Source organism: Monodelphis domestica, chromosome 4, assembly GCF_027887165.1.
Source record: "Monodelphis domestica isolate mMonDom1 chromosome 4, mMonDom1.pri, whole genome shotgun sequence".
In the NCBI taxonomy this organism is placed as follows: domain Eukaryota; kingdom Metazoa; phylum Chordata; class Mammalia; order Didelphimorphia; family Didelphidae; genus Monodelphis; species Monodelphis domestica.
The window spans coordinates 441,047,129-441,071,875 of record NC_077230.1 but is presented as its reverse complement, the minus strand read 5'-3'; the positions used below and the strand labels follow the sequence as shown (position 1 = coordinate 441,071,875).

Below are 24,747 nucleotides of genomic sequence, written 5' to 3'. Positions count from 1 at the left end.
ATGGTGCACATAAGAGTCTGCAGAGAAAATGGGAGGTAACTAGAAATCAGAAGGTGTGAACTTGAGTTAAGAGTTTGTTCATCATAGTAGGGACCATTCTAATCAAGCTTTAGCATTGTAACTAAGCTTGAAGGCTTTGAAGTTTGGAATATTAGTGTGCAGACATCATGCCAGCTCTTGATAATCAAGCAAAACAAGATGGTAGTTGAGGGAGAGAAGAAAGATGGATGACAGATGATTCAACCTAAGCTAAGATGTGTTTGTAGCACTGGACTCCATTAGTACAGGAATTGGTGGATAAGGAACCTTCTGGAGAATGTTCTGGAAGGTTGACTAACTCTATGTCTCCCTTCCTAATGCCATGAACTCTGGAAAGTGCCTGGTCTGGGAGAGCTCTGTGGGCTTGGTTCTTACAAAAGGACATTGGTGTATACAATAAGATAACAAAAAAGAGGCAAAGACCTACTGGTATAAAAATATTTCTAGCAGCTCTTTTTGTAGTGGCAAAGAATTGGAAAATGAGGGGATGCTCTTCGATTGGGGAATGGCTGAACAAATTGTGGTGCATGTTGGTGATAAAATACTACTGTGCTCAAAGGAATAATGAGCAAGATGATTCCAGAAAAAGCTGGAAAAATATGCAAGGACAGATGCAATGAAATAAGCAGAACTAGAACATTGTACACAATAACAGCAATATGTGGCTATGATTATGTGTGAAAACTTGGCTACTCTGGACAAAGCCATGACTTGGGATGATTGCTGAAAGACTTACACCAAGGAATGCTATCCACCTCCAGAGAAAGATTGTTGGAGTTGTCTTTCACATCAGTGTATTTATGCTTCTACTTTGGGATTTTGCCTATGTCTGAGTGTGTTCTTACAACAATGACTAATATGGAAGGGTGTTTGGCATGACAATCAAAATTAAATATAAAAAGGACATTGGCTTAATACGGGTTCTATGGTCTCCATGACTGGTGAAGACTCATGATCAGTTGTAGTTAAGCAAAATTAAGAATCAATCACAATCTTAGCTGGGGGATGTGGGGGGGCACATTTCTGGACCTTGTCAAATCCGTCAACTGTCTAGAAGAGCCAGTCTGTGTCACGGACCTTTCATTACTGAGGGACCATTGATTTCCATCCTTGGTGATTGCTAGCCTTGCCAGTAAACAGACAAAGGTGGACCTTTTGTGCCTCAGTCTCATTATCCCAGATTGATTTGGACAAAGAGACTAGCAGGTGGGGAAGTGGAAAGGCCTCCTTCCTGCATTTTAGCTGAGTCTTGAGGAAGTGAGGCAGGAGAGAAGAGGAGGAAGAGATTCTCAGGCATAGAGGGTAGTCAGTGAGAATATAGAATGATGGGAAATGGAGCCTCCTTACAAGGAAGTCTAAGGAGGTCAGAGCAGGTAAGATGCATATGTGAAGGAGAGGAAAGAATGAGAAGGGAGGGAGGGAAGGAGGCTTTCTGAGAGGCTTCAAAGCTCAACCAAGAAGTTATCTTTGATCCTGGAGGCAATGGGGAGTTTGTGGGTCAGACAGCTAGAGAAGATGAACAGATATGTAAGAATGAGAAATTGTGAGGCTGTTTGTAGCTTAATAACTTTATTAATTCAAAAGTAGTAGGAGGAGGAGGCAGGAGAGGGGAAAATAGGTACTCAGCTGGTAAATCTGTGGCCTCCATTGTGGGCCTCCTCACTACATTCCACCATGGTCCAGTCAGCACCATCCACAGCACATCCCAGATCCCCATTTCCTCCTTGTCTCACCTTATACAGTCTTTTCTCCAGCCACTAACTCTTACATGTCATCCACAGTTTCTTAATTTGTCTGGGCCACCAATGGAGGCAGTCAATGGGGTATTACAGGGAAGATCGTCCTGCCCTCCTGATCTTGTGAATTTCTTGACTCCTTTCCAATGGCTGGTCCAGCCTCAATTTACTTGGTGGTATCTGGCCTCCACTCCAGGTGATGGGAGATGACATCACAAGAGTGACACAGAAAAGAGAGAAATTTACTTCAGACAGATATAAAGAGAGGGAGAGAGGGAGGAAGAGAGAGACAGATGGAGAGACAGAGAGATAGAGAGAGACAGAGCCAGAGAGAGACAGAGTCAATGAAGCCACCTCCTGCCCATTATACAGAGGAGAAAACTGAGAACTAGGGAGGTGCAGAGACTGGGCTTGGTCACAAGACTAGTAGGGGGTAGAGGTTGCCTTCAAATTGAGGCTTCCTCCATCTCCTTTTTTGGGCTTTCTCTGATTTTACTTCCCCTTCCAACTCCCAAGGAACTCTACCCTCTGCCCCAGGGTTGATGTGAAAACCACAAGGAGGAAGGGGCTGCCCCCTTGACCAGAAGCTGGAGACTGGTTTGGGCTGGCCCTGGCCTCATTCTGCCTCTGGCATTGGGTCTGCTCTCCCACCAGCACCTGGGACACCATGGCCTCCAGACTCTCTGTCCTGCTGTATCTGTGTGAGTCCTGGGGGAAGAGGTTCAAGGCCTTTTAGAAGACTCTCAAAGCTGGAGGCAACCTTAGGCAAACTGAGTCCAGCCCCCTCAGCCCACTTTACAGAAAAGAGCACTAAGGCCAGAGGGAAGGCAGCCGGGGCTCCTGGGGTCTGGCTGCGGCCCCTCCAGTTTCATGGTAAGGATGAGGGTTCTAAAGGGCTGCGTCTAACCCAGAGCCTCTCCTCTAGGGCTGTGTCTGCAAGAGAGGGCCCAGGCTCAAGAGGGTGAGTCCTTTCCCCACCAAACCCACCCAGCAAGGCCAACTGCCTCCAAGGCAGCCGTGGGGGAGCACAGGTGTGGGAGGGAGAGTGTCGGCTGGTGAGATGCAAAGACTCTTAGAGGGCCCAGGGGTGCGGGTGCAGGTGTGGAGGGGCCGGTCAGCTAGGCAGGGGGACCCTCCGGGACTCTGGTCTCTTCTTCCCTCCCAGGCACCTTCCTCAGACCCTCCCTCAGGGCTGAGCCCTCCTCTGTGGTCCCCCAGGGAACCCCTGTGCGGCTGTGGTGTCGGGGGTCTCCCACAGCTCATCTCTTCACTTTGAGGAAGGCAGGACCCGGCGGGTACGCGGACATATACGTGGTCATTCCTCCAGCCGTTGGAATGGAGGCCGAGTTCCTCCTCTCGTCTGTCACGGCCAGCGATGGGGGGCTTTATAAGTGCTGCTATAGGAGCCCATCGGGCGGCTCCGAGGACAGTGAGCCCCTGCAGCTGGCGGTGACAGGTGAGAGCAGGCAGGCGGCCAGAGGCGGCGGCGACTCCTCGGTCCTCCCTGCCTCCCCTCCCTCGCGTGCTTCCTCTGGGGCTGCTTCCCCCTCGGGAGGCGGGAGAGCCGGCTCTGATCTCAGGGGACCGGCACGCGGTGGCTCCCTGGGGCTGGGGCGGGCGGCGGCTCTCCTCGTGTCTGCCCCGCTCCGAGCCAAGAGAAGGGCGTGGCACTGGCCTGGGCACAGGGAGGGCAGGGAGGCTCTCCGCCGTGACCCAGCGTCTCCTTCCCCAGGCCGATTCGGCAGACCCTCCTTGTGGGCACTGCCCAGCCCTGAGGAGGCCTCGGGGCACGAGGTGACGCTCCAGTGTCAGTCGGAGCAGCGGCACGACAGGGCGGTTCTGTACAAGGACGGAGGCCCGGTGGCCTTCGGCGTGGCCCGGAGGCGGGAAACGGGGTCTCAGACCAACTTCTCCCTCCCCGCCGGCTCCGCGGCCCGCGGAGGGACTTACAGCTGCTACAGCTTCCACAGCGGCTCTCCCTATGAGTGGTCAGCCCCCAGCGAGCCCCTGGCGCTCGGGCTCATGGGTAAGTGAAGGCCGGCGAGGCTGGTGGGATGGGCAGGGCAGGGACGCTGAGGCCGGGGACAAACGCAGAGACCCTCCCCTCCCCCGACCTCTCTGCTTCCCCGCCGTCAGCCCCGGGTCAGTCCTCCCTCAGCTGCGTCCTAGAAGGGGGAGCCCGGAGAAGGGCCCGGGAAGGCTGCGGTCTCGGGGCTGGTGCCTCTCCCTCCCCCGGCCCTCTCCAGGGTCCCTACAGATCCCTCCCTGCTGGCTCTTCTGGGGACCCTCCGAGAGCCACAGCTTTCCTCCCTCCCGTCCCTCCCGTCTCCCTCTAGGGAAGAAGGTGAGGATGGTGGGCAGGGGACGTGGAAGGGGGGCGGCCGCTGCCCAGGGAAGAAGGCGGGAGGGAGCCGCAGCCCCTTCTCTCCCCTTCCCCAGGAGCCCCCGCGCTTTCTGACTCTTTCCCAGCAGAGGCCCCGGGGGGGAATCCCAGGCCTTGGCCCGGATGAAGAGCCCCTGTTCCTGCCATCCCTTCCCTCCCGGCCTCCAGGCTTGGCTGGCAGGAGAGGGAACTCTGCGCTCCTCTCAGCCCAATTTCCAGGAGCTGGACGCTGGAGAGATGTGCCCCCCCCCCTCCTCTGTCTAGCGCCGGGTCCCAGGGACCCATCCAGGATGCTGAGCTCGGGTCCTGAGGCCCTGACTGGCCCTCAGCTCTCTGGAGCCAGGGAAGAGGCCCTGAGGAGGATTCAGAGGGTCCCCCTTCCCCCTCTCCCCCCCAGCTCCTCCTGGGTGCTCTCAGCCTCTTCCCTCCCCTGTGGAACAACAGGAAGAGTCACAATGGCAGAGCCACCAAGTGTCAGAGCACAGTCAATTCCCTCTTTGACTGAAGCTCCTACTATGTGCAGGCTCCTACACTGTGCTCAGTGCTGCGGATACACAGAAGGGCAGAAATCATGGTTCCCAGGAACCCCCAGGTCAGTGGAGGGGATGGGAAGCAGTATTGCACACATAGGAGAGCCACAGAGTATTGGAAGCCACAAGTCACAGGGCAGCCAGGCCAGGGGAGAGGAAGGCCTGAGGGATGGGGCTGGGAGAGCCCACTTGGGCCCCTGGAGCCTGGGGGGACCCAGTGCTCACCCATATCTCCAGACTAATGAGCCCTGAAGGCTTCTCAGGTCAGCAGCCTGGCCTGGGGGTCTGAGGAACCTGGGAGTGGCATCCTGGGGCTCAGGGAGGGGAGGCCTGGGAAAGGGAGGCCCCGCCTCCATCTCAGTGACAGCCTCTGTCCCTCAGGTGCTGCCTCCCAGGATTACACTGTGGGCAACGTGATCCGCCTCAGTCTGGCTGGCCTGGTGCTCCTCCTCCTGGGCGTCCTGCTGGCTGAAGCCTGGACCAGCCGGAGGGGACCCTGAGAAACCCCCCTGGGGAGACCCTGTCTAAGCAGCCAGTCTAGATAGACAGGAAGGCAGAGCTGGGGTTCAGGGAATGCTGACCCCCAGCAGTCACCAGTCTGGAGGAAATGGCTCTGCCAACACCAGAGGGGTCACCCCGGCCCCTGGCCCCTGGTCCAGCCTCCCTTCCTTATACTCTGACAGGAGCCAGCGCCTTCCTTCCTCCCTTGGGCTTCTGCTTTGTCTCCCTCCCCCTGACTCACAGGCTTGCCCGGACCCTCTGCCCACCCTGCCACCAGGGAGAACAGCCAGGACAGCTGAAAGCAGAGAGGACTGTGCAGGCAGAGACCAGGACAGCTCCTGGCCCAGGGACTGCCTCACTTTCCTCTTCACAGCCCCTGAGGTCACTCTAGAGAGTGTGGTGGGGGAGGGGGCATGGCAAGCCCTGGCCAATGAGGGCTCACTCCTTGGAACCCTTTCAGGGGCTCTGAGGCTGTTCATCCATGGTGGGGCCATACTTGGTCAGCACACAAGGTCCGGATCTCCACTTTGTGCCAATGTCCTGAGACGTCTCTTCTCTACTCCTGTCCTGGCCAGCCCCTGCTCCCTTCTAGGAGTCCTTGGGGAGCTCTTAGGGCACCCTATCCAGGATGGCTTTGCTCAGGGCAATCATGGTCAGTCTGGAACTGGCCAGTCTGGAGACCCTGCTTGACTAGATAAAGGCTGTGCATCTGTCTATGCATATATATGTAGATATATATACCAAATTGGACAAGTCAGGGGGAAAGGGGCTAAGAGAAATGACAAGGTTCAGAGAGAATGTAGATCCTGGAGGTTAAGAGTTAATAATGAGAAGAAAAACAGACTTTTGAAGAGGGTGGGTGGGGCACTGAGCCTGAAATCAGGATGAGTCATCTCCCTCAATTCAAATACTGTCTCACATACTTCCTAGCTGTGTAAGCCAGGATCAGTCACTTCATCCAGTTGGCCTCAGTTTCCTCATCTGTAAAATGAGCTGAAGAAAGATATGGCAAACCATTTCAGTATCTTTGCCAAAAAACCCCTAACTGGGGTCACAAAGAGTCAGACAAGAGTGAGACTACTGAACAAAAACAAAAGTGAAAAAAGAGAATGAGAAATAAAAAAGGATCAGATGCCAGGGAATGTGCAGTTAGAGCAATGATAATTGTGTATGATGAACTCACTCGTAAAATGAAAGAGAATAACAGAATGTGTTAGAAGCCAGAATCCAACAATATGCTATTTATGAGAGACACTGCAAAGAAAAAACACTCAGAGAGTTAAAATAGTGGTCCAGAACTGAGTCTATCATGCCTTAGCATGTAGAATAGTTGCCATCATGATCTTGGAACAAAGCAAAAATAGCTCCAACTGCAAGAGATAATCAAGGAAAGTGCATTTTGCTAAAAGATAGCACAGATGGTGAATTAATATTAGCACAGAACACACATGCCCCAAATGGCATCCAAATTCTGGAAGGAAAAGTTACATGAGTTATAGGAAGAAGTAGATAGTAAAACTATACTAATGGAGGACTTCAATGTATTCCTCTCGGGGCTGGATAAATCTAACCATAAAATAAACAACAAACAATAAAGGAAATGAATAGAATTTTAGAAAAATTATATATGATAGACTTCTGGAGAAATGTGAATAAATACAAAATAGAGTATATGAATTTCTCCAATGTAAATGGCACCTTCTCAAAGATTCACCATATATGAGACAAAAATTTGTCTCATATATAATGATAAATAATAAAATGATAAAAACATACCTTTTGGGGGTCCATAATGCAATTCAATAAATAATCTTGCAAGCACAAATTAAAATTAATTGGAACTAAATAATTTCATCTTTAAGGAATGAGTTGATCAAAGAACAAATCATAGAAACAATTTTGTGAAAGATATTGATAGCAATGAGACAATATATGTCAAAATTTGTAGGATACAGCCTTTGAGGGTTAACAAGTTTCTAATGGCTTTTGTATATATAATTGCCTTGAAACATGGGGATTAATCTGATAAAGCAGTGACATATGCTCTGGAAGTTCTGCACAAGAACATTTCATGGTCAGAGAGTCCTTGCAGATAACAGCCTGGCACATGTTATCACGGTTACATCCTGGTTTACATTCCAAGCAGAATTTCCTGTCTCTGTCCAGTTTTCCCACATTGCTCACCTCCCTTCTTCCTTAAAACACTATGAAAGCTGCATTCTTTTTCTCCTCCCCCAGCTAGGGTCTATCCAACCCCCACACATGTGTAACTTCTCTCACACAATGGAAATAAAACATTTTTGTTGCAGAGCTGTTTGGCAGATTGGTTTATCAGGATAAGGAAACTGTTGTGTGTGGTTCTAAGGATGACAGAGCCAAAGAAGTACTGGGGGGGGGGGGGTGTATCTCTGTGCACTTATGTCAATAAAAAAAGAGAAAGAACAGAGCAGTAAATTTGGAATACAGCTTTAAAAAACCCACAAAACCTATAATAACAAATTTAGAACCTTCAAACACTGAAATAGAAATCCTCAGAAATCAAATGAGGGACACTAAAACAATGAACTAATACATAAAACTTATAAATAGATAAATTATTGGCTAATGTGATTTTAAAGAGAAAACCAATTCTCTCCTATCAAAAAATTTTTTAAAAGGTGAATGTAACCAACGAAGAAGAATTAAAGTATAATTAGTAAGTGGTGAATAAGGTTACAAAGAAACCTGAATTCAGAATAAGTGGATAGTGGGTGAAGTTACCAATGTAGGAAATACCAGGGAGAAGATTCAATTCTATAATACAAGACAAGGCCTTTGGGCAATGTTTCTCTGCCCTATTGGTGAAGGATGGAGTTACAAATGGAAGGATTTTGAATTTACTAGAGGGTGGGAAAGTATTAAACCCAGGCCAGTTTGATTAAGTGTTAAAAGTAGAATTAAAATAAAATTTCATTTTTATAGCTGCAAAAAATGACAAGCAGGATGGTTTCAGAAAAAGCTGGGGAGACTTATATGAACTGATGTACAGTGAAGTAAGAAGAACCACAAGAACATTGTACACAATAATGGCAACATTATGAGAAAAATCAACCGGGAAGGACAGCTACTCTGTTGATGCTGCAGCTGAGACTAGTCCCTGGTCACAGATTGCCTGGAGGAAGATCGTACCATTCCCCAACATCTCTGGCTGAGATACAGACTTTGTTATGTAAAAACAAGTTTTATAATCCCTTCTCAAGGCTGTACCTCCCAGATCTGTTTGAATCCCTTTCCCTCTGTCCCTCCTGGGTACCCCAGCATCCAGATGCTATGAAGAACTCCAAATTATAGCCCTCTCACTTCAATTAAAGACATTTTATTATTATGATTTTGATAGTTCTTTTTAAAAGTTGACACGACCAATACAAAGATCCATTCCAATTCTGAAAGTACTCATAATGAAAATTGCTATTCACCTCCAGGGAGACAAATAATGGACTCTGAGTGCAGACTGAAGTATATATTTTTTCTCTTTATTTTTCTTGATTTTATTTTCTTCAACATGGCTAATGTGGAAATATGTTTTTCATGACTTTATCTATATGTATATATATATATATCATGGCTCAAGTATTTTTTGCCTTCTCAATGAGCAGGGAAGGGATGGACAGAAGAAAAGAATTGAGAACTCAAAATAAAAATGTTTAAAATTTTAAAAGAAGAAAATTGCCTGTTTGTAGCTTTTTGTAGAAAGTGTCCACTTTATAAAGCTGTATCTATTTTTCATATACTTTAAATATGAGATCTCTATCAGAGAACCTTCACGAAAATGTTTTTCCCTATTGATTTCTTTTCCATTTTCAATGCATTGATATTTTTATTGTGATCAAAATTACTCATTTTATTTTCTGTGATCCCCTCTTTCCTTTGGTGATGACTCTTCCCCTACTCACCGCAAAATGTATCTTCATGGTCAATCTAATTTGAGGTGAGCTTTTTCTAAGTCTTGTATTCATTTAGAGCTGATGTTGGTTTTCAGTGTAAGATGCTGGTCTATACCTACTTTCTGCCAGATCACTTGAATTTTTCCAGGATTATGTAGTGATTACTAAGTCATGGACCCATAGGTGAGGTCTTTGGGTTTGTTGACTAAGGGTTCTCATACACATTTTCTTTTGTCTAATATACCTGATTTCTTCAGTCTATCAGTCTCTCTGGTTTTTTGTCTTTTAATGGTGGTGGACAAAATCCTTTGGATGACTACTGCTTTATAATCTCCCTGACACAAAACTGTAGTCCTATCCATTACAACATAATGCCTTCGGCTACACTGTTCTGAATATGCATTTGAATGTGAAAAGTGACCAAACTCTCCAAGCCTTATACATAGTGATTCAATGCTTGTAAAGCACTTTACAAATATGGTCTCCTTTGATCCTCTCATGGACCCTAGGAAGTAGCTATCATTATCTCCATTTTATAGATAGGAAAACTCAGGCAGTAATAGATTAAATGATTTGCTCAGGATCATACAGTTAGTAAATATCAGCAGTGTATGAGGTAGTTAGGGAGGACTAGCATCTCTGGTATCAAGGTTTGCCAAGTCCTTCTCAGGGCTCCTGATCCACTTTTACTGTCTACCTGTTAACCAGCTCTCACCTGTGGCTCCATGTGGCATACCCAGAGGTTAACCCCAGTAAAACTGCCTTAACAAAAGAATTAAGCCAGGTTGAGGGTAACCTACAGATGTCAAACCCCTTAGTGAGCTAGTGAGTGTCTACCCCAAGCATGTGAAGATTTCTCCCCATAGAATGGGCTGATGGGAACAATTCATTCCAAATGCCGTGAAGACAGCCGAGCAGGGGGTGCAGAGAGCTTGGTAAGACATAAAGACACCGTGGTCATCTGCTGCATCTGGGCCATTACCAGGTGTTCTAACTTGTCTTCCAATGGACTTTAATAATTCTGCAAGAGAGGACTTTGAACAACTCTGCCTCACTTAAATCAATTCAGGGGCAAGTCAAGACAATGACCTGTGCCATCATCAATTCCCTTCTCAATCAAGGGTGAATAATAATCAGAGAATTTATTTGAACTTGGGTCTTCTGCAGACATGGAATTCTATTGATGGAGCCATCCAGATGCCTAAAGAAATCATTACTAAAATAAATGTCCAGCAGATTTAAAAATATTTATACTAGGATTTTTTTTGTGCCAGCAAAGAACTGGAAACAAAGTGATGACTATTCATTTGAGGATTGGCTAAAGAAGCGATGCCAGATAGGAATGCTATAGAATAGTATAGAGGAGTAATGGCAAATATTAGAATTTCGGAGAAAAATTCTTTGCCTGGATAGGGCTTTATGCACAGTATGAAGTTCCAGATGTCCAGTGAAGTCTGTGCTGCAGCATTAAATAGATCAATATGTGTACTCTTTAATACACTTTCTCCAATGAACGGTCAAGTATGAGCTCTAAGTGAAAGTCTTCCCATAATCTTTGCTTTTATAAAGCTTCTTTCCAGGAGGAATATTCTAATGTCCAATGACCTCCTCTTTCCAGGGAAAAACATGCCCCCATCAACCACATTCTTGAATGTGAATCCTCTGATTTAAATAAGAGACAATGGTGACTTTAGACCTTCCCTCATTGAGTCCATCTAGAACTTGTTCCCAGACTGAAGTTTCTATTTCTGGCAATCACTGTGGGGTAGCTAGGTGGAATAGTGGATGGAGCACCAGGCCTGGAGTCAGGAGGACCTGAGTTCCAATTCAGCCACAGACACTTACTAGCTGTGTGACCCTGGGAAATTCATTTAACTCACGTGGCCTCAGGCTCTACATCTATAAAATGAGCCAGAGAAGGTAATGGCAAAGCACTCTAGAATTTTTGCCAAGAAAACCTCAAATGGAGTCACAAAGAGTCATATGGGATTGAATAACATCTCTATATGCTATTTGGATCTCTTTCTTTATTTATTACACTGATAAGATTTCAATCTAACATGAATTCTCCAATGGCAAATAAGGAATGGCTGTTGTCTAAAGGCTTTTCCACACTGATTACATTCATAACTTTTTTCCCCAGTGTGAATTTTCCGATGTTCAATAAACTTTGTGTTCTGGCTAAAGGCCTCACCCCCTTCATTACCAATATAAAATACCGAATGCGAGGGAATGGTGAAGAAGTTTGTTAAAATAGAAATGTTTTTATAAAAAATTCTCTGACTGCTAATTATGAGAATTATAACATTTAACCTGGAATAATATGTATTGAATTTATACTTTGAGCCAATTTAGCTTCAATAGACCCTAGATTTTTGCCTTAGGGATTAATACACAATATTGAATGATCAATTGATAGATAGATAGATAGATAGATGGATGGATGGATGGATGGATGGATGGATAGATGGATAGGTAGGTAGGAAGATAGATAGATGATAGATAGATAGGTAGAAAGATAGATAAATGGATGGATAGATGGATAGATAAATGGATGGATAGGTGGATATATAGATAGATGGATAGATAGGTAGAAAGATAGATGAATGGATGGATAGATGGATAGATAGATAGATAGGTATATAGGAAGATAGATAGATGGATGGATAAATAGATAGACGAATAGCTGAGCAGATAGACAAATGGATGGATGAATAGATAGATAGGTAGGTAGGAAGACAGATAAATGGATGGATAGGTGAATAGATAGATAGATGGACAGATAGGTAGACAGATACATGAATGGATAGATGGATAGATCGATAGATAGATAGATAGATATCTGTACTCTGGAGGCTTACAGTAGCTGGTGTTTTTCTGGATTTTGAATGAATTATGTATTCATGATGTGTATAATGTTGGGAGGTAGGTTTTTTTTTTTTGGTTTTATTTCTGATGATTGATTTTTGCTACAGGATGATTTAAACTAGAAAGAGTAAGATGAAACCTTGAATTGCTTAATAAATATAAAATGCCTTTATTAAGTGCTAATGTGATAATATGAGAAAAATAATAACAATCACTGTATCTTTCCCTCAGCTGATTCAGAAAGCTTGCTATTTGAGGTAAAATCCCTTGAGATTAGAATTTGATATTGTTCTGAGTTTGGAATTTAGGCATAATTATCTGAATTATCAGTAAATTACCATTCAAGGAAAATGTCATTTACTGCTCAAAGTGAGAATTGCTGCTGTACCTGGGAAAGCTGAGCAGACAGCCTTACAAAGATAATGGCAGGATCCTTTTGACTCTGTTTCCCCATTGTGCTATTTCCTTTTTGTGGGGTTTTCCTTAATGGACTTCCCTGACCAGCAGGGTCCCACAAGGGAAGGGGCTCACCTTTGTGATGGGACCCGAGGAGAGGTAGGAACCGAGAACCAGGGTGGAAATGAAAGACACCGACAAATCAGTGGTTGGATAGGGCAGGCAACCCCTATGATTTTCCTTAAGGCGGAAAATGAGGATAATGGAATACAAGGTGGTTGAGGAGATTAAGATAGAGAATGAAGGCCGAGATGGTCACAGCCTCGGGGAAGGAAAGGACTTGGAGGAAAGAGAGAGAGAAACTGTGATCCTAGCTAGGGAAAGAACCTTCCTAAAAAGAGAGAATTCCAGGGGTTGCCTTGCTTTTATTGATGAGGAGGCAGAGGGATGCCTCTAATCACGTAACAATTACATCACATATCTTAGATAATCATGATTGGGTGGTACAGTGGAGGGAACACCTTTTGGGCGCGTAGGACATAACCGCGCTTTCCTGGGCAAGTCTCCGAACATGTTAATGGACTTGTGTTGGGCAATAGGTCTCGTGATCAGGTCAAGGTTACCTTCACAAACCTTATCGGTAAAGCCTCATGCTTGGAGACACAGTAATAATACAGTCATTTATATTTCATAGATGTGAATATGCTTGGGATGCTACACTTTTTGAACAGGAAGGAATGTTTCCTACCTCATTGGTCCTGAGCCCAATTAGGATGCCCTCTGAATAATAGGGAACACTACATGATTGACTATTCCAAAACCTTAACTGACTCTGGTGGGGAACTGAACTGAGCTAAGGAAGCTTTATCCTATTCCGGTCAGTCTGTGCTCTTGCTATTCTTACAACCAGGGACCTCTCCCCCTTCATAGCAATTTCTATAACCAGGACAGGTGAATTGTAAACGTGTTTTATAAATAAGGAGCCTTATTGATGCAATTCTTCATTATCTCTGAGATCCTGCAATGTGATGAAAGTTTGAAAGCTTCATTGTTTTTCTATTTCCTATTCTGTACTGAAGGTCACTCTTTCTTCCTTCTTTTAAATTTGTATTTTCTTTCATTTTCATCAATGTTGTGTATTGGTTCCAAGGTAGAAGAGTGGTGAGGGCTGGGCAATGGGAGTTAAGTGACTTGCCCAGGGTCACACAGCCTCTAGTCCTCAGGTCTGGCTCTCCATCCACTGAACCCCCTAGCTGTCCCCCGATTATATTCTAATAATTATCTATTTGAAAAAATGGTCCCTAAAATCTCAAAATTGGATTCAGGTTTTTCACATCAAATCGCTTTAATAAGTTGTGATGAACAAAGCGCTTGTCAGGCGCGTGAATGAGAGGGGAAAGAGGGGCGGGCGGGCGGGCGGACGGCAACCGGAGCCCCGAAATTCGGGAAATTGTTCTTACATGTAATTGGGAAGAGAAAATCTCTGACTAAAAAAGGTGCGATTACGTTTGAATCATGGCTCCCCCGAAGATATGAAGAGACAAGCGGGCTCGAGTTAGAAGCACCTGCGCAGTCACACCTGGCGTCGGAGAGAAGCCACCGAGGTTGTGGACAGGGGCCGGGCCTTCCCGGAGGCGGAGGGAGGAGACGGGCGGGGTTAGGGCCCCGGAGGCCACGCCCCCAGAGGGTAGCCGGGACGCGGAGCCGGAGCTGGCCAGGGTGGGGGCGGGATTCAGTCCTGGAGGCCCCGCCCACGGAGGGCGGGCTGGACGCGAACGCGCAGCTGGTTAGGGGGAGGAGCCGGAGGCGGAACTCGGCCTGGGAGACTCCGCTTACCGCTGGTGGGCAGGACCCGGAGCTGGTGCCCGCCCGCTGGGCCTCCAGCCCTGGCCCTGGTCCTGGCCCTGGCGCTGGGATCGCGCTGCCCCTCTCCCTCCCTCCCTCCCTCCCTGTCTCCGCTCCGCCTCCCGGAAGCGGCTCTGTGCAGGCGGGTCCTAGGTAGGTCCGAGCGGGCGGCCACGCGGCGCTGCGCGGCTTTCCTGCTGCTGTCCGGCTGCCCGGACTGCCCTTGAAGTCCCCCTCCCCCTCTGACCTCCTGCTGCGCGTCCTCCGGGAGCCCCCTCCGGCCCCGGGCCGCCTCTTGTCCAGCCCCCCGGCACTTCCTGCACCTCTCGGGACGCCAATCCCCAGCTGCACCATTAGGTCCCCTTTGGCCCTGAGAGGGACCCAGGAGTGCCGGTCTTGGCCTCCCCAACAAGGCCCGGGGGCCCGTCGCCTCGCCCCCAGATGATTGTCCCCCGACAGCCCTGCCTCGCACCCTGCCCGGCCCCCTCTAACCGGACCCGGGGCCCTCATCTGGGTTCCTCACCAGACCCCGGGCATCCAGCTCCTGGCATCCTCCAAGCCTAGGCGCCCAAAGGGGGCCCCGGGAGTCCTCCTCGGCTCCGAGGGAGACCCCAGGGCACAGCCCCCCCGCTTTCGAGGCTCGGCTGCCCCCGGGGACCCTTCCGTCACTCTGATGCCCTCCCCTCCCCCAGCTTTGTTACTGTGCCTGGCTCCCCAGCCCCTACCTTACCTTGGCCTCCTGCTTCCCCGCCCCTACTTTCCTGCAGATCGGTCTGGGCCGCCCCCGTCCAGACATCTGAATCCCAGACCCTGCCGGCTTCCCTGCGCCATTCCTGGCAGCCCCAACCTCATCCTTGGCTCTCCTGGATCTAGCTGTGGGCTGCTGTCTAGATTCGGGTGTGAGTGGCCGCCAGGGCCCATTTCCAAGGCTGACCCTACCTGGCCGGCCCCCACTGGCTGGAGTCTCCCCTGGAGGCAGAGCCCAGGGTGTCCTAACTGGGGGACCTCCGCCTCCTTTAATCCCTCTAGGCCAGCCTCCTGCCCGGGAAGAGAAGGGAAAGTCCTCTCCCACCTGGGGATCCGTCTCCCTCCCCTGCCCAGCCTGGAGAGGACCGAGGGCTGGCCCAAGCTTGGAGCCCGAGGGAATGGACCCTGGGAGCCGCAGACCCGGCGGGCAGGTGAGTGCAGTGGTCAGCGGACTAGGGCCCCAGCAGCCCGTGAGGCCAGGCTGCCAATCTCTTATCTGGGGAGTTTCTTTCTAAAAATAGGCCCGAAAGTGACTGCAGTAACCCTTTGAACCATTGGGCCACTCGGCGTTCGAGGCCCACCATGGCTGCCCTCCCATGGCTTGCTCTGTTCTCTCTCAGAACTGACTGTCCAAGACAACCACTTCAGCCCTTAGGCCCCATTCCGGGCCCTCCTCTCCTTCTGCCTGCCCAGCGCCCGGCCTCACGCCCCCTGGGAACCTCCTCCTCCTCTTTGTTCTTTGGGCCAGTCTCTCCCTTCTAGCCAAGGCCGGTCAAGGAAAAGCCTTCCCACTCCCGGCCTGGAGCAGAGCCTTCCCTTCCAGTGCCGTCTGCCGTCAGAGCAGGAACTGTAGCCCTGGATCTCTTCTGGAAGCTTCCCAGGCGTCTTGGAATCCTCCCCCTTCCCCAGGGCCCCGGGCCAGGCCCTCTTCAGAACTTGTGTGGCTAGAAGAGGCTGGGAGCAGCATGTCCTAGTCTAGTGGGGAGGCATGGCGTCCGGCCGGGGAGAGGGGAGATCTTCTGGGGGCCCAGGCTCCAGGGGCTCCTCGCTAGGGGATAGGCCTTAAGGTCCCCGGGGACACAGCTACCCAGCTATACAGGCCCACAAAGATGCCTGGGCATGCTTGGATACATCTGTGTGTGTATACATGCGTGTGTAAGTGGGCATGCTTGAGTATGTCCTAAGAGAATTGGAAGCAGTCTTGAAGAAGAGCAGCATGCCACCCACACAGGAATACATGCCTATATACATCCACATACAGTACTACAACATAGGTACTAAAAGTGTTATGTAGAATAACTAGCATTTATTGTGTACTTTTGTGGCCAGCTCTGTGATAAGCACTTTCCACCGATGGTCTAAGTGGTCCTCCCAAGAGCGTGGGAGGCAGGCGCCATTATTAGCCCATTCTAAGTAAACTGAGTCAGAAGCAGAAGGAAAGGGATAAGTCAACAGAGGTAATGTTTTTTCAAAAAGAAAGAGGATCGTTCAGACGGTCAGAAGACTTCGTCTAGGCTGTGCTTCAGATCAAAGGAAAGATCGTCTTCTTTCTCAGACAGATAATTAGGTATTTTAAGCTCCCGTTCTTTGCTTCTCTGACCAGAAGAAAAGGGAGCGAATAGTTTGTGGATTTCTGCAAAGTCCTAGGAATTTTCTTTTGTAATAGGGCAAGGGAGGTCCAGAGGGAGACTTTGCATACCAATCCTAGAGGCATCAGTCTGAAAAGCAAAGAAATAGAATCATTGATAAATGTTTTCCTCAAAATCTACTTTGGACAATTCTTACAACAACTCTGTGAAATAAGGACTCTTATTATCGTTATTTCGCAGTTGAGGAAATTGAGGCAAACAGTGGTCAAGGAACATTCCGGGGACCATGCAGCTAGTAAATGTTTGGGTCTGAATTTGAACACGGATCTTCTGACTGCAGACCCAGGAATCTATACTGAATCACCAGCTTCCTCTAAATTGGGATCGTCTTCCCAAGCATCCATTTCCCCAATTTCCAACCTCCTACCACCACCACCCCAAAAAAAGAAAGAAAAGAGATTCATTAAAGCATTTGTTTTAATTCCCAGAAGGGAAAGATGCAGCCAAGCCAAACCCCTTTGAAGGGAGCGTGTTGATATGGTCATTCATTTTTAAAAAGAAGCTGAACAGAATCGGGATTCACAATTTCACTTCGAATCCATCTTCTTTCCCTTCTGCCTCGTTTCTGGGGATAGTTTCCCTTTTTTAGGGTGATTAGAAAATTGAGAAGAAATTATACAAATAAAGGTTCCTTGACTTCCTTCAAGATTCAGCTCAAATCCTCTTTTCCTTATCCAGGCAGATTTTCTGGTCCCGGAGTCGCTGGTGCCTTCCCCTGTGACATGAACGTCTGTCTCCTCTTCTGTGTCTTGTAGGCAGCTGGTGGCCTAGTCTGGAGTTAGGAAGAGCTGAGTTCAGATGTAGCCTCAGACGCTTGCCAAGTGGGTTGCCCCAGATAAGTCGTTCTTTCTGCCTCCATCTGCTGAATAATAATGGGGATGGTAATAGCACCCCCTCTCAAGGTTGTTGTGAGCCTAAATCATCCATCAAAAACACTTACTGAGGGTCAACTGTGGCCCAGGCTCTGTGTTTAGTCTTGAGGGTAGAAAGGCAAAAGATGGTCCCTACCCTCAAGGCGCTTACAGTCTAATGGAGAAGACAACGTGTCAACAAAGATAGACAAAGTACACGTAGGAATATACAGTGTTCTTAGGAAATAAGTCAAAGGGGGAAAGCGGTGGAATTAAGAGAGGCTGGGGAGGACTTCTAGAAAGCCAGGTTTTAGTTGGCACTTAAGGAAAGCCGGGGAGGTCAGTAATCAGCCAGGGAGAGCATGTCGGGCATGGGGAACAGCCAGAGAGCATGCTCAGAGGCAAGAGATAGAGCATCTTGTTCTTGGAACACTCAGGAGACTGGATTAAAGAGTACATCCTGGAACGTGTAAGAAGGCCGGAAATGGCAGAGGGGGCTGGGTTAGAAAGCGCTTTGGATGCCAAAGAGCATTTTGAATTTGGGCCTGGAGGCCAAAGGGATCCACTGGAGTTTGTTGAGGGGCTGGGGGGCAGACCGGTACTTTAGGAAAATACGTTTGTGGCTAAATGGAGGACGGGCAGGAGCGGTGAGGGACGTGAGGCAAGTTGGACCCCACCACCAGCAGCAACAACTGCAGTAATCCAGGTGTAAGGGTTCAAGGCCCTCTGCACCAGGCTGGACAAAATGCTCTGGAAATCTTAAAGCACCCAAGGAATGCTAGCTTATTTCCTCCCCTCAAGTTTCCCCACTGGGACCTTTCCTCTTTTTACCTTTGGATCCGGAGCCAAGCTTGGCCCATTACAAGTATTCAGTGGATTGATCCTTGCTCTTTCCCTTCTCGGCTGGAGTCGTCTTTCTCCTCTTCATCGTCTTCATCTTCAGCAGTGTGGCCCTTGAGGCTGCCTATGGCACACAACTGGAGAGTTGGATGGAGCTCAGTGACACCTATTCCTACCAAATGAATCCCCACTAAGACCCAGAAGTGTGAGTCCAGCCTCTGCTTAAGACATCCAGGGATGGGAGAGCAGCCTGCATCCCCCCTTGGGAAAGGTCTTGTTGGGAAGTGGTTGGCTTCAGTTCTTTTTGGAAATCTGAACCATATTGGACTCTCAGGAGCTTTCCCATACCATTCCTGGTTTTGCTCTCCAGAAAGCAACCCAACAAGTTCACATCCCCTTCCCTGTAGGATTGCCCCGTCAGATATCTGAGCGCGCGTTCTTGTGCTCTGGTCACCCGATAGAGTCTGCGTGGTGGAGAAGTTGATCAGAAGCCATGGGAGAAATGAGATGTGATAGGTGGGCTCTTTCCTCAAGTGGAGGTTTGGAGTCCCCGGCCCCATCCTCTGATCAGAGGCAGAGGGTAGTGATGGGGTACAGAACCAAGATTGATGCAGGATGATGGGGTCATCCCAATAATGAGTTCCTGGCACATGGAGGGTAGGGGAAGTCAGTCAGAGATGAGGCATTTAGATGGCTCAGTGAATTGAGAGGCAGGCCTAGAGATGGGTTCCAATGTGGCCTCAGTCACTCCCTAGCTGTGTGACCCTGGGCAAGTCACTCAACCCCCATTGCCTAGCTCTTCCTGCTCTTCTGCCTTGGAACCAATATACAGTATGGATTCCAAGATGGAAGGTCAGGGTTTTATTTTTAAAAAGGGAGGCAGAAGTCTGAAAGGTAGTACAGCCGGGTGAGAAATGGGATGTGTGAGCTGAGCTCTTTCCTTGAGTGGAGGTTTGGAGTTCTGGCCCTCCTGACAGCAAGGAAGGAAGTTTGGAAGATTCTGTTGGGAGTGAGTTAGGCAACCACTTTATCGCCACTGCCTTAACACACTGCAGAGCCTACACTGAGGGCAAATGCCATCAACTAGAGAACGGAAGCTAGCGAAGAGGAAAGGCATGTAAATTCTTGGGACGCTCACAAAGCAGGAAGAGACGGCGCCATTCCTCAGTCGTTCAGAAGAGAAATCATAGGAATAAAGGGAGTCAACGGTGTCACCCTGATTTTTTAGGAAAGGGCGAAGGAAGGTTATACACAGGGGGAGAATCACATGTCAATAAAATGAACTTATTAACAGAGAAAGGAAAGGTAAGGGAGGCTAAGGGGAAGGGTTTGCATCTGACTTACCCCAGCTATTAAACCCATTATCTAACTACCCAAGTTTCCTAAGGGCAAGCCCATCAGGGAACCAGATTTCTCACACACACACACACACACACACACACACACACAGAGTCCTTGGTGGCTCAGGTACAGGAATCCAGCTGAGTCCTCAGATGTCTCAGGAAAGAGAGGCTCCTCCAAGTTTCCACTCTGTCCACCAGAGTATATGGAGAACTTCCTCTCACCCTGGTTTGATGGTATCCAAAGAGGCTGCTTGCAAGATGTCCCGGAGAGGCCAGGAGGGGTCAGATCTTCACTTTGCACGCTTTCCTTTCAGCTCTCGACTCTCACTTGAAACTGCTTCTTCCAACAGCTTAGAACCCTGACCCACTAGCTCTTGGAATCCAGGCCTGTCAATCATACTCTTGCTACAAGGGCGAAATACGGGGTTTTAACGAAGAAATCAAAATGATGAAAAAAGCAAAAAGAAGTTTTTCGGCAGGATGAAGACTTGCTGCAAAATAACAGGAACTCAAAATAAGTGAGTCACACACTACAGTGGAAATGGAAGACCAGCCCATTCCCAGCACACTGGCCAGACTTGTGGTCTACATTGAGTGGTCAGAGAAATAGATGGCTTTTCCCACGGACCAACGTATTTCCACATAGGGCCAACGTGGCAGTTATGTCACTCATCAGATGGCTGCAACTTTCTCTTGACACTTGTTCTCACGAAATCCAATCTAGAGCCTTTGATTCTCATTAAGAAGCTGCCAATGTCTTTCTCGTGAATTAGATCAAACTCCAACCTTGGATAATCCAATATTTATTACTAAATGGTTACTCTTATTTCTAAATATCAAAATGACTGACTATGTGCCATTAACAAATGAAAGTAATTATGAAGCAAAGACAGAACATGTTTGTGTTATGGTCTATCATGCCTAGAGTCACCTCAAGCCCCCAATAAAACAGTGGGTCGCTTCTTCACTTGCTTGGAAAGTCTCATGCCACTCAGTTCAGTGCAGATTGTGATTGATATCTCTCTTTTTTTTTTTAAACCCTTACCTTCCGTCTTGGAGTCAATACTGTGTATTGGCTCCAAGGCAGAAGAGTGGTAAGGGCTAGGCAATGGGGGTCAAGTGACTTGCCCAGGGTCACACAGCTGGGAAGTGTCTGAGGCCAGATTTGAACCTAGGACCTCCCGTCTCTAGGGCTAGCTCTCAATCCACTGAGCTACCCAGCTGCCCCCGTGATTGATATCTCTTAAGAATACTTAATAAATAAGTTGGGGGAGACAGCTGGGTGGCTCAGTGGATTTAGAGATGCAAGGTCTAGAGATGGGAGGTCCTCGGTTCAAATATGACCTCAGACACTTCCTCTGATCTTGGGCAAATCTCTTTCTCTTTTTTTTAAAACCCTTACCGTCTTCTTGGAATTAATGCTGGGTATTGGTTCCACGGCAGAAGTGTGTTAAGGGCTAGGCAGTGGAGATTAAGTGACTTGCCCAGGGTCACACAGCTAGGAACTGTCTAAGATTAGATTTGAATCCAGGACCTCCCCATCTTAGGGTCTGGCTTTCAATCTACTGAGCCACCTAGCAAATCTCTGAATCCTCATTGGCTAGCCCTTTCTACTTCTCTGCCATGGAATCAATATATAGTATTGCTTCTAAGACAAAAGATAAGGGTTTAAAAATAAACAAGATGGAAAGTAAGGGTTTAAGGGGGGAATGCTTAAAAACAGGTTGTGGCATATGATTGTGATGGGGTACTGGAAGAAATAACAAACAGGCTCATTTTAGAAAAACAAAGATCCACATGAAATTATGAAGAGGGAAATCAGCAGAGCCAAAAGAACATTATATGCAGCCATGGAAATGCTGTTTGAAGAATGCCAACCTCCCCAGAAAGAATTGATAAATAGAAATAAGTAAGACATAGTTTTATACATACATATGTATCTTTTTGTCAGAGAGAGAGAGTTAACTGGCTATTTTAATGTAACAATTTTTTAAAAAGAATGCTTTTCACATTTTCATCTAGATGAGACTTTATTTCAACCACTCAGGAAATAAACTAGATCTTTTGCTTTTCTTTATTTTCAGTGAACATAGTAACTCCAGCCCTCCCTTTCCCTCTCACTCAGAATCTCACCAGCTCTAAATGGAATTTTCTTCATACCATAGCAGAGGCAGAATTTCCACGTCACCTTCTCTCTTTCTCCTCCAGAGATCCTCCTATATCTCTGATACAACACATAACTTCTCTGGTCCCACAGGGATTACTTAATTCCGACCGCAAGTATAAAATGCTTTTCTCAGTATTCCAGTGGGTTCCATGTGACTCTGGTTCTAGGTGTTGGTTCTGCCATTCATGAAGGGTAGAACCATTGGGCAGATCCCTTCAATGCTTCAGTCTTCCCTCCTGTAAATTGATGAGAATTGGACCAGATGAGTCCAGAAGTTTCTTAGCTCTGTGTCATGCTTTCGTGGTTTAGGTGTTGGTGACATTCAAGGATGTGGCTGTGGACTTCACCCAGGAGGAGTGGCGCCTCTTGGACCATTCTCAGAAAGAGCTGTACAGGGAGGTCATGCTGGAGAATGCCTGGAATCTGCACTCTGTGGGTAAGGACCATTTCCTCTGGTAACTCTGAATCTACTGGCAAAGGGACTGCCTTCATCCCCTCCCTAGTGTGCAGGGTTTCTAGCATTTATTAATTATTAGAAAGGCCAGTGGGCTGATCTCTTGTCCCCGAAGGCCCTCCTGCTACCTGGTTTTCCTGGAAGAGGTCTTTGCTTTGTGTAATAGGGAGCTGGGGCTTTCCTTTGCTGCTCTCATAGCTGTCCCTTACAGGTTCTAGGGAGCTCGAGGGCCAAGATCAAACAAGCGCTGAAGAGTCTCAGACCTGCAGCTAATCTCAAAGCTTCTAGCTGGTCTAACCTCTACCTGAATGGTGACTTTTGTCTGCCAAATTTCTGAAAGCTGCTTATGCAATTTTCCCCTAAAGCTGGCTGGTGAAGAGAATCACCTACCTGCCCAATTAGCCCCTTCCTCCTGGGGTTGGCTCTGGTCTTTGGAATGTTCTTCATTAATAGGAGTAAATTGGTAGCTCACTGCTCTTCCTCTTACCCTCAGAAGCCCACGGTAGCACGTGTATCCTTGTTCTTCCTTCATACTTCCTCATAATTCTAGCCCGGATAATAGGAAAGGAAGGGAAGGGAATAAGCAGTTATCCAGACCCACTATGTGCCAGGCACTGTGCTAAAGCTTTCTTTACAAATATTATCTAATTTGATCTTGATCACCACAAGCTTTGGAGTTAGATGATATAATCATCCCTGTTTCACAGTAAAGGAAACTAAGATAGAGGCTAAGTGACTTGCCTGGGGCACTTGGGTAATAAGTTTCTGAGTCTACATTTAGACTTGAGGCTTCCTGAAACCAAGCCCAAGGCTCACTCCGCTATGCAAGCGGCTGCCTCCTCATTTAGATAAAGGAATCTATGGTATCTCCCATTTTTCTTTTTCTTAATATGCCTTACCTTCTCAGGTTCCAAGGCCGAAGAGTGGAAAGGGCTAGGCAATGGGGATTAAATGACTTGCCCAGGGTCACACCGCTGGGAAACATGTGAGGCCACATTTGAATTGAGGACCTCGTGTCTCTGGGCCTGGCTTTCAATCCACTGAGCCACCTCTGCCCCACAAGAAGTGGAGAAAAAAGAATTTTCTGATTCCAAATTGACTTCCCAATAATCTCCTTTGTACCTTTCACCAAAGACCAGCAGTGACTAGGATGGGAACCATCCTCGAGGAGTCCTGAGAACCGCCCCGTGACCCCCCTTGCATGCCCGCTTTCTCTAAGGAGAGCCAAGCTGCAGGTGTCTGGCTCTCCATCTTTACCCCTTCCTTGTTCCCCATGCCCAGGACTTCCAATTTCCCGGGACCATGTGATCTCCCGTTTTGAGCAAGGGGAAGCACCCTGGATTCTGGAGAGAGAAGGCCCAAGCAGCTCTTGTCCAGGTGGGTGAGGCGAAGGCCAGCGCAGGCGGGCTGCTGTCCCAGAGGCCGTCGTGAAGGGGGTGCCGGTTTGGGGGCAGAAGGGCCTGCCTGGCAGTTCCTTTTCAGGTCCTTTTTGTGCAGGGATCCTGGGAAGTCGCTGGGCCTCTGACCCTCCTCCTCCCCACCTTTGAAGAGAAGGCGATGGACGCCTGGGCCTTTCTCTTCCCTTCTCGTGACAATCCGTGCTCCGCCAGATCCTCTGTTTGGAACTTGAGGACGAGGCCCTCTGCGGAGCTTCAGCTGTAGAGTACGCGTCCTTTTCAGACTGTCCTCAGTGCCTGCTACACGCCAGACTTGTGCCAAGGGCCAGGGATTCAAAGGGAGGCAAGGGACACCCCTCCGCTCCAAGAGGCCCCAGGCCGGAGCAGGGGCTTCGCTTAGGGAGGCTTGGAAAGGCTTGCTGGGGGATGCGGCCTTCCGCTGGGGCTCCACGGAAAAACCATGGAATCTGGAGGCGGCCTTTAGGGCTGACTCTAGCCTGTACAGAGGCAGGGGTGAGAGGGAGGGAAGGCTGGAGAGGCAGGAGAGGGGCAGGCCGTGAAGGGCGCTAAGCCCGAGGGGAGCTCTGTCACGCCAGCGCAGAGATCGGGCCGGGGCCACTCATACACAGTACTGAGTCCAAGGCAGACGGTGGGGATTTTCGATGAAAACTAAGGAAATCCACTAGACTGAAGAACTGTGAGAGACGTGGAGGACGTTCACACCAGGAAATCCTGAGAGGCAGGGCCAGGGCTGGGCTTGTGGAGCCATTGTGGTGCCCCGCGATGCTTCTAGGCTGGCTCGGGATGGCTCGTGGTTCCCAAGAGCCTGTCATCCGCGCACACATCTGTAATATCTTCACGGGGTGCAGATGGGCCTTCACAGTAACCTGGGAAGGAGGCAGCTGCTCCGGAACCTGCCCAGGCCCAGGCCCCTCTCGAATTTCAAGCCTTTCTGGCTTTGGGGAGACAATTTGATGTCATGTTTGTAACAGTTAAAAGTGATGAGCTAAGAAAAATCAGATTTATTTAAAAAACCCTTCCCCTCTATCTCCGATTCCATACTAAGTACTCGTTCCAA

General features: G+C 48.3%; 1 protein-coding gene across 7 annotated transcripts in view; it reads left to right on the top strand.

The window, feature by feature from the left end:
• The first annotated feature begins 1,505 nt into the window (after positions 1-1,505).
• Positions 1,506-24,747, top strand: part of LOC103097702 (zinc finger protein 883-like) — a 28,622-nt gene continuing 5,380 nt past the window's right edge. Inside the window, exons 1-5 of one of the 7 annotated variants that reach the window (XM_056796632.1) lie at positions 1,588-3,801; positions 15,251-15,399; positions 22,128-22,254; positions 23,554-23,649; positions 23,770-23,935. In XM_056796632.1, coding sequence (XP_056652610.1) covers positions 3,111-3,801; positions 15,251-15,399; positions 22,128-22,254; positions 23,554-23,649; positions 23,770-23,819 — 1,113 coding nt within the window. In that variant the 5' untranslated portion in view covers positions 1,588-3,110 and the 3' untranslated portion in view covers positions 23,820-23,935. The other 6 variants (XR_008911680.1, XM_056796628.1, XM_016422654.2 and 3 more) reach the window with 6 other exon arrangements.